This window comes from Haliaeetus leucocephalus, unplaced genomic scaffold (genome assembly GCF_000737465.1).
Source record: "Haliaeetus leucocephalus isolate CR32 unplaced genomic scaffold, Haliaeetus_leucocephalus-4.0 Scaffold626, whole genome shotgun sequence".
NCBI classification, from domain to species: Eukaryota; Metazoa; Chordata; class Aves; order Accipitriformes; family Accipitridae; genus Haliaeetus; species Haliaeetus leucocephalus.
In genome coordinates, this window is record NW_010973062.1 from 6148102 (window position 1) to 6163639 (window position 15538).

The 15538-nt window shown below is 37.6% G+C and overlaps 1 protein-coding gene across 1 annotated transcript in view; it reads right to left on the reverse strand.

Moving 5' to 3' along the window:
* Nucleotides 1-15538, reverse strand: part of FAM155A (family with sequence similarity 155, member A) — a 67687-nt gene that overhangs the window by 10145 nt on the left and 42004 nt on the right. Inside the window, exon 4 of the mRNA XM_010578347.1 lies at nt 1266-1437. Within this exon, the coding sequence (XP_010576649.1) occupies nt 1266-1437 (172 nt within the window). The remainder of the gene's footprint in view (nt 1-1265; nt 1438-15538) is intronic.

Sequence of the window (15538 nt, forward strand, 5' to 3'; positions counted from 1 at the left end):
TGAAGTGCTAAGCACCATTACCTTATTGATGACTACCAAATTATTACTCAGCTTACATTTCATTATTTTGTCTTTTGCATATGGATGGATATTGCTCGATTGTGCACAATAGGCTTAATCTTCAAGAAGAAATACAGTAAATATCTTGCTACCAGAACCCCCCTAAATCCAGACACAGCGTATAAGGTGAAGTGAGTTGCCACAAATATTATGCCTGCCTCTGAGATGGTATAGAACATTTATGGGGTTTTATATTTTACTCCGTTTTTAAGTAGCTTACCTTGGGCAGCGTATTTGGTAGCAAGCTTTCCAGTGCAGCCCTAATTTAAGGTGGAGGCTGTCTAATTTCAGATATTGGGACCAGGCTGTCAAATGATCTAAGTGTTGAAATGCCTTTTTACTGATTTAATGGGAATAAGTTGCCTAAATATCTTCAGGATTCTCAGATGATACTCTAGACACTAGAAATCTGCAGATAACATTGATATGAGATGAAATATTGTGTGGATGACTCCAGCGAGTCCTGAAAAAAAGTATCTGAGGTACCTGAGATGTACTAAAAGTATTTCTTGCCTACCACGTCCTCTCTGGTTGGGTCATTCTGGGATAGTGTTTGAAGTAGAATGGAATGTAAAAAAGGAACCAAATCATTTTATCAATCAATGCGCAGACATATATTAGCAATACCTTTTAAAATTAAAATACTCACAGAATGTAACAAGACTCAAGAAGAGACCAAAAGATCAGTTCTTCACAGGTGAACAACTGATTCTTAAAATTCTTCACTAGTGAAAGACCTTTCCTTAGACATTTACCTTCCAAGAGCTGCTGCACAGTTTTGAGTGCTATGCCTCAGATTCTTCATTGATCTGACATAAGAAAGCAGGTGAACAAAGGTGAATATATTACAAACTGGACTTGCCTTTCTCTTTTTTTTCTGAATGTTGCATGACACAGAGCCTCTTTCTCCGAGTACTGCATGACACAGAGCAACAAAAATCCTCCACCAAATTATTAAGCGTAAAAAATAACCAGAACAAATTTCTTCTAGTAATTTTATTTTGTAAAGTTAATGACTGTGGTGAGCTGTAGCATAAATGTGCATTACTAAATCTGGGCTCAAATCCTAGCACCACCGACAAATCTTTGTGATGAGGAATACCTTCAGGCTCTCACAGTTAGACCTAATGGAAGAAACATTATCCATACTCTCCTTCACATTTAGATTTATGAAAACAAGTGAAATTAGCTTTTCCATACTATACCTGTACAGATGAAACTTGATAGTCCTCCATAGATGACATCATCATTGTCTGGTAATATAAAGGGACACCTCGTCTGAACCTCCAAACAGTATTGCTTGCAAGGAATTCTGTTGCTGCAGTGAAACTGTGTGACTTCAAAATACTGGGAACAGAGCCAGGCTTTGTAGACAGTCTGGAAAAAGAGAAGAACCAGAAGTATAGATGGATGACAATAGCACTGTCATTATTAGAAGAACATACTGTACTGCACACCTACATTAACGCTGCTTCTGAAAGCAAATTTTGAGAGAATATCACCTGGGTAAAACATAATCTTAACTTTTGACTATCCTCCCACTTCAGAAATGAAAACTCCAGCCAAGTCATTTAAAAGCAACGCTTAGTCAGGACTAGGCTTATGCTATTCTTTTATCTTAGTTTGTAAACAAGTATGTCTCTTAGATGCACCTTTTTATTAGACGCATGCACACATGCCACACATGCCTGTCCCTGTCCCTTATCGTATACAAACTGAGATCCCAACCGCATTTGAAGCTGGTCTGGGAAAAACTTATAAAATTACATGCAAGAAATAGTTTAAAACTCAGCCCAGGCCAGCTCTGTTCTTTGTATCACCTAGAGCTAAGCTATCAGGTTGCAATAGATGGTGCTGCTTCCCTTCAAATAAAACCTTATCCAGTCAACAGCATTAAAACTCACATTAGGGTTCCCGAACACCAGCAGCTGTAGACTAGGGGATAAATCTGCAGCAGTGAGGAGCAATGCCTACATTTGGGAGCTAAAAGGAACACATTAAAGATGCTGTCATCTGATGCTGTGTAGCCATGGCTGCAGGACCTATGATTATTACAACTATTACCATCATTTAAACAGAAAAACAAATAAACATGTTGATTTTAGTTTCTTTTGCCTATTCTCTTCCGAGCAATGGTCTTTGTCATAAGAATTAAACTAGCCTTTTGGACACAGAGAAGTTTCACATGTGATCATACAAATATAGATTGGACACCAGGCTATGAAGGTGATGAAAAACCTGTATGACTGAGTACAGAGAGGTTTGCTTGTTTCCCATTTTATTTTCCACTTATCTGTTTTGAAGTACATTATTTGCTGGTTAGGTGCTTGCTATCTAGGTTGCTATATAATGAAAATTTCCTTTTCGTATTCATTCAGAATATCTGAAAATCTTAGTAACTACCTTTCCTTTATCACAGGCTGAAAAGCAATATAGTCAGCTGATTGTTTTCCTTCTTCCTAGACCTGTTTTTAATAAAAAAGGAAACTTAAATTAAATTTTGAAGCACTGAAAATTCAAAAACTAACACCTGAAAAGAGCAATCTAACTAAGAGTTTGGTTTGATTTCAGTACGTTTCATCTCATGAATTATAATTTTATTAGTGTCAAGAGCGGGTTACATTGTATAATTAATTTCAATTTATTAGTCGCAGAATTGCAAAACTTTTGTCTTAGCTTGTTTGCAATGATGGCAGGTATGGGTAGGGTTGCTAGGTGATAAAGTGAAGCCTGTATCACTAATCTATGTTTTGTGATTATCTCTTTATAGAGATAGTAGCTTTTGCCTACTGCATTCTGTAGAACATGATTTTTTTCATTACAAATTCAAATTGCTTACAAAGGTTTCTTATCCACAGTAAATGATTAATGAGAAGACTAGGTGTTGTGTGTACTTTTTGTTCTTAAATAAACTTTTAAACAGCGAGTGGTTTTCCCAGTGTTGACTATATCCCCCACCACATTTTTAATGCTTCAGTTGCTATATTGACACTTCCAAGAATAAAAGAAATAAGGTAATTGTTTTTCTGTTTTTAATTAGTCAGTGAGCCTAGTCTATTGCTCGGAGACAGGAACACTGGGTCTGATAACAGATAAATATTCACAGATGTTCCTTTCTGATCACAAACACTGTAGACCTGCTTAGTATGAATGCACATGTTCTCTTCATAGAAGAGATCTAAGAGTAGTAAGTTGGCTTATGAATCATATTTGAAAACATACATCAGTTTATAGGGAGTGTATTGAAGAGCACACCATGCATGGTAACAAGAAAATGAGCAAACCCATGTGTCTACTTAAGCAAGACAGTAAATAAATGTTTATTCAAGAGCAGAACTAAATAATGCAATCATAGGCTTCTGTGACCATTTTTATGTATCCAGTCTCAGTTTGTGCACATCATCTTCCTGTTCTGATTCACAAGTCCTCAGCTTTGGCTCAAAATTGCATTTGAACTCTTGTCCGTATTTTTAAAGAATGCATGAGTATACCTGTTCCTGAGATCTATTTCTCAGATAAATGCCTCCCACTCTGTATCCTTTTTATTGCAGCCCCTTTCAACCTTGTCTGCAGTCTGTATCAAGATTTTTAATATGTTGGTCCCATTTTGCTCTGTTTTGGCAAGTGAGTTTACATGGAAAGTAAGATTTTCAGAGTTCTGTCTGGATATGAACTAAGGTCATATCCCACTTCAGGGTGAGATGCTGATACTTATCAGCCTTCCTACCCCCATGCTCTGGTTTCTTCAAAAGAAATTTCAGGTCTGTGGGACAAGACACCTCTGCAGAACACTGTAAGATGTCCAAGTAGTAGTAGGTGAAACCCTCAGGGGGTCCTGAAAATGAGCCTAGGAGATAGGAGATGCTGGTCTTCAGCCCTTCCCACTAAGATCCTCCATTTTTCCAAGTCTTTTTCAGGCCTGAGAACTGGCATGAAATAGCCTGAGTAGTTGGAGGAGTGAACAACATGGAAAAGCACCAGTTTAATACTTGAGTACTTATAGTGCAGCTGAGGTAGAATTAAGTCACATCTGGATAAGGAAAAAAAATAGGGTCAGAGCCAGATTTGAGCACCAGAGCAGGCTCCTCTGTAGTACCTAGCTGCTAGCACACTGCCTCCACAGCTCTGGCTGTGCTAACTCACTTATTTCCAGACAGTGCCCAGCCATTGCCTGGGAAAATGCGTATTCCAAGCACCATACCCAGTAAACAGTTTTGATATGGCCATGCTGTTTTCTGGAGAAAAAAGAAAAAAATGTAGACGTTTGCAGATGAACTGTGCTGGGCTAGCTGATAGACCAGAGAATAGTCCCTCTCCGCTCTTACTTACTAGGACAGACATGATTTAAGTGCCTACTTTCCCAACAAAGACCCCAAATGACCTCTCCTATCCTTCCTGGACATCTTAGACTTTCTAGGCACCAAAGGTTTTACACAGAAATCTTCCTTTCGTGCCTAAAGATGTGCTACCCACCAGGGAGTGCAGAAGAAGATCTGATCTCGTATTTGTGCATACTGCTCGCTGCTCAGCAGCCTTTGCATGAGTCCCATGGCTGATCCAAGTGAGTTAAGTAGATCCAGAGCAGTCCAAAGTCTTTTCTTTGTTTCAGTGATAGTGAAAGGTGACTTCTTTAGCTTAAATACTAGAAGCCCATGATTTGGAACTGAAATGTATTGAAATTTCTTGAAATTTTCCTAATACAAAAGCAGATATTAGGTCCTCGGATCAGCCGGTATTCCGTCTTATACCCTGGGAAACAGATATTTTGGTTGGTTGGTAATTCTGTTCTATCTCCTAGCAAATCCCAAATGCACTTAAAACATGCACTGCATAACACGGCCTGAAACTGTCAATGAAAATACGTATTGGCTTGTATTTTGAGTATGGTGTGCACTTTACAAACTGTGCTTTGATAAGAGGGTATTTTTCTTTTTTTAAAGGACTTCAATGGCTAAACCCCAAAATTTATAATCATAATAAATGGTTGTCTTAAAAAATATTACATATAGAACACCATAAAGTATTAGTTACATTCTATTAGTATTTTCCTATGTAATTTTCAGTGTCTCAATGGAAAAGATAGAAGGTGGATGTGAGGAGAAGACCATGTGTTAAATAGCCAGAGGCACAGAAAGCCTCTAGATTTTCCATTAAGTAAAGTTTTCTAGAGCGAAATTCCTGCTCCTTCAAAACATGCACTTTCTCAAGATTCAAGTCAATAAAACAAATGTCTTGGATTACCTTTCAAGGAAAGCAAAGAGGGTCTGTGACAGCAGTAGACAGGGCTTTCACTTTATCATATCCTCAACTAAAGAAAACAAAACTAAAACTAACTCCCAACATGAACTGAATTCAACTGAGTTATAAGATTGGGAAAGTTATATAAATTATAGAGAAAATATAAGAATACACAACTATCAACAGCTTTTGAAGAAACGAGGAAATCTAGATTTTTACAAAAAATCAGAGCTTTAGAAGACAAAAGCATCATTTTTATTAACAGATATTTTGTGAATTTAAGTTCTGATTTAGGCACTCTATTTGAAAGAGATACAGTCCTGGCTATTAGACAAGACACTATGTTGGAAAGATAGTATCACATAAGAATAAGGTCATCTTCCATGTACAGAAGCATAACCACAAAATCTCAGAAGGGTTTAGTGGTAATTTTGCTCGCCTAAATAAATTAAACCTACACTACCTTGTTCCTGTAGGAAAAAAATTAAAAATTACACTTTTGAAAAAGTCCACCAATCAATGCTGGCTTTATATACCTGTATTCATATGCATAAGTGCCTACCCAGGACAATCATCATCACAATCGTCTTGGTATTTGAAAATTATAAAGAATAAAATGATAAAAATATAATATTAATTAGGCAGATTAATTCATTATTTGGCATTCATTTTATTTCTACTGTATAAGTTTCAAGCCAATGTCTGGAAGCAGAAAAAATATTCTGTGACTTCAGTGACCAAGCACAAATACCCAGCCTCAGCAATTCAAGGAATGAACACTCCACAAACAAACCAGACACTAAACTGCATTTGCTTGTCAAATCATTACAGATAATAAACGGATTCAGAGTTAAAAGGAAGAAAGCAAGGTTGTGTGTGGAGAATTTGGGAAACTAAAAGAGCAGCCTGTGCTTTTTCCCTCAGGACGTCAGGAAGAACACTGATTTTTGTTTCTTTGTGGGGAATAGCAGTCCAGATATTGTCTCTTTTTAGGATATTCTGTGTCTCCTATCACATGTGAGGTTAGACGGTGTCTCAAGAGTTATTCTTTCTGGTCTTGAAAGGCAATCAGACAGAACTGTTAGGTAAGACAGCTGCAGTACTTGCCTAGAGAGGGGCCAATAGCTGCTGCCCACAATGCGTACGGTACTGCCAGGTAGAACGGTGCATTGGCTGACCACAGCCCTGCTCCTTACACTAGCTGACTTACAGCTGGCTCTGCAACTGCACAAAACTAACCTTAATTGTATGACCAGTATTGTCTAAGACTGCAAAAATGATGTATTTGTATTTGCTATGCATATATGCCCACAGTCTTTCTCCCTTCCCCTCTCATTCTCACTCACTCATACAAGCACAATACATGTAATACAAAATAGCCTAATTTCTGTTAAAACAGACTGAGTACATAGCCTGAATCATCTGAGTCACACTGCATGAGAAGTATCAGTAGAGCAGAATGGAAAAGCTCGAACGGTTTCATTCTCTATGGCTGTCAATTCTTCATAGTTTTCAAGAGATGAATTCGGCTTTCTTCTGTCCCTTCCCCCGTTGTACCTGACTGCTGTTGCCATCACAGTTCTTAACGAACAGTGTGAAATTTCCAGGAAGTACTTACTCTAGCTATTTTCCATGTAAATGACTTTTTTTTTTTCACTGAACAAAATTTGATGTTACTGGCTGGCTTGTCAAAATAATAATACAAAAGGGAACCTAGAAATCATCAAATAACTCTTACTGTGTCGATGTGGAGGATGGTGGGAGGGAAAGAAAGTAGGAAGCGAGAAGTCACAACAGAAGCTCTCTCAAAATGGTAAACTTTCTGAATCAAAATAGATTTCAATTGCTTTGCACTGATGTTTGCAACCATATTCATTCCTCAGTATGAAAATGAAGTCTTCAGAGAACAACTTCATAATTCCACCTATCAGTTGAAAAGGAAGAGGTCCTCATGAACTTCAGAGGCATTCTGTTCATTGACATTTTCAACCACATCAGGAAACTGTCCCTTCTTGGGATAAAGGAATCAACAATATTGCCTTGAGACAGTGTGATATGATTCCAGCTCAGCTTCTCTCAAAGCTTGTGAGTATTCTGAGCTAAATTCTGCAGTCGTTATATATCCTAAGGAGTACCTCAGGCTGTGACTGACTTAACAATTAATTTTTCCAAGAATATTAATGGAATAACTTATTACATAAGCTGAGCTTTTTCAGCAGAACTGGATGCAGAAACAGCATTCATTGAAAAAAAATAAAATCTGGCTTGCAGAATGGTGAAGTGGCCTTCAAGTTTTGGTGTGTTCTACCCCAGTGGTCCCCAGCCCATGCTGACTCATTAACAACAACAGTGAATAAGCAGTGTACGGGGAGCAAAACCCTTCTTTTCCTGTCAGCCTCAGTTTCAGCATATGATTTTCTGTAGCCAAAAGTAACCTTAAAGATTCTAGTACGCAACATGCTGCCTATATACAACAGGTGATGACTACTTCACGTGTCTAATCTCTGCCTGATTCATAGACCTATGAATGTATGAACTATCTAAAGGCATTATATGTGCATTTAAAGTTAGAGCATAAATTAAATCCCATGCATTGCCTTTTTTTTGAGTCTGGGTGAATTGTTGTCTCTGTGTGGTATTCTGTGACATTACCACGATCAATAATGTTGTCTCTTCTATGGTTTCCATCTCAACCTTTCTAGAAACATATTTAAAGCATTTACTTCAGCCTGACTTCCTTCACTTCATTTTAGTTTGTTTTAATATCTCACAACCTTAAAGGGTAGGGTCACCAGGTATATTAAGGGGTTAAAAATAGTAGTACTCTTCATGAGCTGAGATGTTGTCAATAACAGTGTTGGAGAAGAGCTACTGGTAAAGGCTGGAAAACCTTCTAAGCCTTCGCTTACCCAAATAAAGATATCCACTCATGCTCTCAGAACTGTGCCTGAACATTGGCCAGACAAAGATGAATATATCAAACAATATATACAGGAAATAAGGGGGCGAGATCTTAATGTAATTATGAGTTTCATGCCAGCAGTGAGGGACCTCAGAAGAGCATGCCTATTTCTTCCTGTGCTAAAGCTTTTGCTGTAAAATTCACTTTAAATCTTATGCATGCTGTACAGCAGAGAAGTAATAGCTACTGTCACCTACCAACTAACTCACTGTCTGTGCAGTGCAGTCTCTAAAAGGCTTTTTATATTTGGATCGCCAGGGTATTATGTGTTGGTTTGAGTGACAGTGCATCTTCCTTAAGAAACACTTGGGTCAATCTCAGCTTCTGCTCTGTGCATCAGGACCTGAGCTATCACATTGTACAAGCAGAGATGTCTTTTAGATAGGTTACAAGTGTATTTTATATAGACTACACAACCAAAATATAGGTGGCTAACTGGTACAAGACCTGATTAAGTCTGACAAGGGTAGTGTTACAAATGTGAACTCCCCCAGGAACTTTGTCAGTTTTGAGCAGTAAGGGCTGTCTGACTTCAGGAAAACTGCATTTTGCATGTGTAGTATGGAATAAAAATCAGCTCTTACAGAGACCCTTCTGCCCATGAGAGCTGCGGGGCTGCTGGTGGCATTCCTCTGCTGCCAGCCTTCGTTCCCAGTCCCGTTCTGAGATTGTGGGCAGCCTCAGGATAGGGCTGACTACGCACACAAATAGTGCAGCAATAGTGACCGGGTAGGAGGATCAGTCCTCCATAAGGTGTCTTTGCCAATGAGAGTCAGTGGTACCGTCAGGTGATTAAACGTTCTTCATCACATGCAGTAGAAAATATATAACAAGGGGCTTTCCAAGATGTCAGTTGCTGAAAATAAGATATTTCACAGGAACAGGCTTTCAACAGACAAAAGGTTTTTTCAAAAAAAAGTTGTCATTTTAATTTTATTTCAACACTACCAAAATCAAACAATTTTGAATGGAGAAATATTTTTCAATAAGGTTCAAACATTTTTTTCCAAATAAACTATTGTCATTCTGTTTATACAACCAAACATTGCTCATAAAACATTCATCTAAATACACATCACCCTTCTGTATTTTATTACATTAATATTGACTCAAAGCTGTTCTGCTTTCTGGAGAACTTGATTTGTACATGCACACACCCCTACACCCACACCCAACATTTTTTTTCTGGGGAATTCTAATTTTGGTGTTGTTTTTTTTTTTTTTTTTTTTTAAATCTGATCCAGAATGAACACAAATTAGCAATCTGAGCTTCCTGTAGAACAGACATTATATTTTCCAGTTTTTCCATTCTACATGCATTTTTTTTAAATTCTTTGTGTTAAAACACTGCACCAGGATATGAGAACGTCTGTTTCATATTACGGAAGCATGCCTGAGATTTACAGTAATTTGGGAACAAACCTATCTGCCTGGTGGTTATTTTAACCTTTGAATTTATTTATATTTTATTATAATAAAGACTTTCTTCATGGATGGAATATAATAAGATAAGTATTTTAATATTTGTCCCGAAGATCTTGATGTTAGTGAATGCAAACTACTGTATTAAGAGACAAAAACTATTAGTGTTTCCTAAAGGACGGTAGATTAAATAGGAAAACTTGTTTCTTTCCCTATTTTGCCTGTTAGATGAATAATTTCATCTGAAAGACACACATGCTATTTTATTTGAAGATAGGGGAAAGGAAAACCAAGGTTGAAATAAATTTGCCAGAACATTGTTGATCTTAGCTTCAGTTCATATACTACATAACAAGATTTCCTTTAACCAAATACAAATGAGAGAACTGACAAGCTGCTCTGCTCACATCTTTGTTGTTTATATTGGAAAAGACAACCAGAAAGATACAAATATGCCAGCTCCTAATACAAATATGTTTCTTTGATTATGGAGAAATTACTGCAGAGTAGATGGCATCAATGTCTCACTGTCACTTTGGTAATCTTAAAGAGAAATTAGACCCAGATATAGAAGAGATCTATAATGTTCCTATCTGCCAAAAGAAATTAAGCTTCTGCAAGGAACATATGTGCAAAAAACCAGATCCATTAGTCCTATCTTTCTGGTGATTAGCCATCCAATCAATTGGGGTCATCATAATGATTAACTTCTCTGTTGTTTTATAATATCCTAAAACCTGAACTCATAATCTGTATCAGAATTCAGTCTTAGCTCTTAATATCACAAAGAAACTTTCTTTTGAAGATCACAAGCATCCTTTTGGGTGAGCTTAAAGGAAATTGAAAATTAAATAACTCATTACAGAAATAAGTGGTCTGGTAAAAAGCAAAAAGGGGGCACTAGCCTTTGATTTTGTGGGCTTAGTAGTACTCCATCTAATCAGATGCTGTATTAAAATGTTCAAATGATTAAAATAAAACAAATGAATAATCTTTAAAGTGTCTGATCAACTTCCCTGGAAGATCTTAGGACCACTGACTTTGAGTCAGTTCGCAACGGGCAGGGACCTGTTATAAAGTTTTACAGTCTGTTCTAAAAATATGTCTGAATTCATGAACCAAGAGACCTGTCAAGGCTGGAAGGTCTTTGTGTTCAATTCTGCTCTCCATCACTTTTAAAGTGATGGCGGTCTATATAAATCAGCTTAACATGACATTATTCAGAAGGTTGATACTGCTGACTACCAGTGCATGCAGGAGGCTGGGACAGTCTCTCTTTATATCCTCTGCTTCCTCAAATTAAGGATCTGATTTTTTTCTCCTTACAAAGCTCCAGGGTTGTTCAGAAGAGACAACCCCTTATGGGCCCAGAGGGGCCTCCAATCAACTTGCAACAGCTGCTGCAGGCTCCTGGCAGATGAGGGGACTTGTCATAGGCTGATATAAACATACACAGAGAAATAATTTTTTGTGCCTTGACTTTCTCTTTCCATTTGGAATTATAACCTCTTTAAGCACAAGACTTATTCAATTTCGATGCTGACTTTCCATCTTGATCATGCAGGCTGAAAAGTTCTCTGTCTAAATCCAAACGAGCAGCTGAAAATTCAGTAAATAAGATGACAAAAGCTAAAGACAAGGAGCCAATGAATCCAGAAGAAATAAGAAAATTAAGGCACCAGAGATAAGACAAATCCTTTAGAACCTAAAATCTATTTAAAAAGAAAAAAAAAAAAACAAGAACTCATAACAATGGAAGGAGCCTGTCATAGTGTAGACTCTATTAATGATATTGTCTGTATCACTGCCACAAGTTTATTTTAATCATGGTCCTTTGAAATTTATTAGAAGAACTTTATAACTATCTAGAGACAAAGCAGATTGGCCTTACTCTTTTCTCTAGACATTTTTGAATGCAGGAACAGGACTGGAGACGCCACTGCACTATTCTACATTGCTACACTCGATGTCTTCAAGTTGGGCTACCTCTCCCCTTTACATTTAACGTATGGACTGACATAAAGACCTCAGAGTTGCATGCTGTTGCTATGACATTGAAGTGACACATCCAGACACCTGAAGATGGTGAGTGCCTGAGCTTAAAAGCAGCTCCCAACGAAAGGAGGCAGGTGCCCCCTTCTCACAGCTCTGGTTTGAGGCCACACAGCTGCACCAAAAGCTGGCGTGACCCCAGGTAGCCAAACCTTGCCTGGATGGGGATATATATGACATTGCAGTCAGAGCCATGACAGCTTGTGCTCATGTATTCAATAAATCAGATTTTCTGGGAGAGCACAATAAGGTCTCCAAAGAGTTCACCAATAAACTCAAGAATAATTTCACCCAAGAGCAGGTGTCCCAAGTGAGGAGTTTCCCCAGTCTGGTGTGGCTCTGTGGGGGACTAGACATTTGCCACAGCAGAATGAAGCTTGTTATCACAGGAGATTACAGAGCAACAGGACAACTTGCACATACCTTTTGCCATTTCACCTGCCAATCTGGTGATCATCAGCATAGAGGCTGAAATACAATCTTCTCACCTCTGATTTCCCAGAAGAGTTGGAAAAATCAAGTGTCTGTCTAAGGATCTGTGCAAACTGTCTGCAGTTTAGCCCACAGTGACAGCTCACGTCTATAAGTTCAGCGTTCAGAGCTCTTACACCATATAATACAGTATTCATGAGACTTCAAGCTCAAGCAACACCCTTAGGAAGCCCGTGTTACTTTTTTTTTTTTTTTTTTTTTCTAGTTTTTTTTTTTTTTTGTGTAATGTCACCATAATACAGTTTGAGAAATCCCTTGAAAGCTAGTGTATATGTTGTTTACTGGCATACAAAACCCATGATGCCTCTGCAATTTATACTTCATCATCAGGCTCATAGTTCATTGACTGTCTTTGAACTTTTCTTTTTATATATTAACCCTCCCATAACTGGGTTTACCTTGGAGAGAATTTGAGGTGTATTTTTGATCTTTTCTACTCCATTTACTCATGTATAAAGATAAGTAAAACAAATTTAAGATATTTAAGACCCTCTCCAATTATTCAAACACTACAGTCATATACTGTGCCATGCATGTAGACAGAGATGGCTGATTCAGTTGAACACAAAGAGCAATGCTGGAAGCACAGATTATTGCCAGATATTGTTGCTGACATTCAGAGATTAAAGTGGAATTTCGCATGCACTATTAACACTAGAAATGCTTATTCAAATACCTAGATTTATCAGGTTTTGCCACTTAAATTCTAAAACATCTTTTATATCCCCCGAACTTGTAATGGCGCTTTACCACTTTAAGCCACTTAATCTTGATTATTGGTCAGTTAGAAGGAACAAATATGAAGATGAGATATTGAATTGTGATTCCATTGAAGACAAGACAGGTCCGTGACTTCTACCTAATTTTGTGTGCCAGACCATTAGTTCTGTCTCATACAGAGTGGAAGAGGGCCTCCATCACACTCTCCCAGGAGAGTATGAGATAGGTATTACTTTGAAAAAGCTTCAGTCTCAGGGCATGAGAGTTGGTAGCAGAAAATAAGCCTCAAGAGCTTTTGGATGATGGGATTAGTGCACAGTCATCAGCTACTGCTAGTGATGGTCTGTGGTCTTGAAGAGCTCATAGACTGCACTGTTGTTGACTGATTGTTCAACAGTGAGACCACAAGCAAATCACGGATGCAGGATTCAAAGCTGTTGAGCAGGCAGGCAAATGAAAACATTAACTTTGAGTATTTCTGCAACAAAGAATCTCACTAGACTTTCTGATAGAATTTATAAAAGCTTCTTTTTTGCTTGTGTAGCATGTTTGCTTCCCTCAGTTGTCAAGAAGATGCGAATAATACAGTTCTTTTCACTTCCTATCTATTTCCATTATTTTCTTCCTATTTTCCTATCCTGCATTTCCAAAATACAATTGTTTGTTTACTTTTCCCAATCCTTTTCTATGTTAGTCGTGGTCTAACATGTTCTCATGTCTGGATGCCTGGCAGTTCTTGGAAGGAAAAAATAGGTCTAATTGATCCAAACCTTGTTGTGCTTCCAGAGAAGACCCAGGAATGTCTCAGTGATTCCAGCCCGAAAGGGCCAACTTTCAGCATTACTATATACTTCTGCAGAAGAAATAGCTGGTTTTAATAACATACAGAATGTATACAACATGCCTCATCTTTACAGTCCCTAATCCTTGGATCAGTTCTGCATGCCTAGTCCAGGGAAAAAGCTTTTGTTTTGTGCTAGACTCTTGGGGCTAGCTGAGGTGGAAATTACAAGACAGGTCACATTAGATAACATTTTTAGCTAACAAAAAAAAAAAAGCCTTATCTAGTTGTATGATTAGTGTGATACTACTCTGTGAGCTGCTGTACTAGCAATTATCTCCATAAAGAGAAATATCCCTTGTTTTTCCTCTGCCAGATTTCCATCATCTTTAATGGTATCAAACTTAAAATATATGTTTTTATTTGAAATATCAAAATGCTTTCACTGCTTTATGCAGTATCTTTCTGGGAAACTGAATAAAACACTATATCATAATGTGCAGTGCTTGCTATAAAATTCTTTCTATTTGATCTTGTTAGATTATATCATGCTGTTTCAATTTCAGGCATTTTGCTTAACCATCTATATTCTTGTTATACATCAGACATTAATATCAATTTACTTACAGCTAAAATGTGCCTTTAGCGGCATCCCGTTAAGTGTGGTGCCATCCTAGGGAGAATCAGGGGATTTGGGGCTCAGTGTTTTTTATATTTTATTTGTATTCCTTCACTGATAGGTATGCAATAATGATATTCAAAAAGATACTGTGTCTTCCACAGTGATATTGTAAAAGAGTTACACACAAATGAAACAAGATGAGCTTGTAATGAATGCACCAAATCACTACCACATTATTTTTATGGCATTATATATATTTAACTTTGCCGTCACAATAGCATGTTTGTCCCCTCTTTCTTTTCACAAAGGACTGCCTGAGTTATGCAAAACTAGTATTTCTGCAAGCTGTTGTAAAGGGAACTTTTTCTCTCTGAACAGAAGTGTTGTTTGCTCTCAGATTTTCAAATATTTACTTCATTGCAGCTTTTCTTAGATGATTTCATGTGCTACACTGGGTCAAGTCTGAATGCAACTGTCTGCTGACACACCTAACAATTTGCATAGGTCAGTAACATCAGGGAAAATATTGTGATGCAGAGTTTTGCCCTTCAAATTTACTTTCACTTGCTGTTGCTACAGCTTGTTCAGCAAATAGAAGACAATGTTGGAAGACTACCAAAGAGCTTGAGAATAAAACACCAGACCCGCTACCAAAAATTGTACTGTCTGTCATTAAGAAAAGATGGCTTGAGAGTAGAAAATACTGTACTTTGTATTTCAGAATGATTCCCTGAGGCATTCAGAGACTCTCTGACAAGTAAGGCACAGACATATTTGGAAGCTAATAAGTTGGTTAAGACAGTATTTCAAAGTGGAATAATAAAACAAAGTGTAAATGGTGATACGAGAAAGGCTAACCAGTGTGATTTCTGCAAAGGTAAATTCTCTCTCTAATGCATTAGAATTCTTCCAAAGCATAAAAATGAAAATATGATTCTGGTGCCAATTTATTTAGCCTTTCAAAAATCCATTAACAAGATCTCCAGAAAAGGTAGTAAACAAATTATTACTGCTTGCGAGTAGTATACAGTAATGTATACGAACTGGGTAAGGGGAAACAAAGGGAGGGGAAAAGATAACCAGTCGGTTTTCATCAGTGCAAAAGCTTAAAAGCAGGGTGTCTCAGGTTTTCATATATGATACGTTTTGCTTAGTAATGTATGAACGCATTAGAAAGAGGGTTCAACAA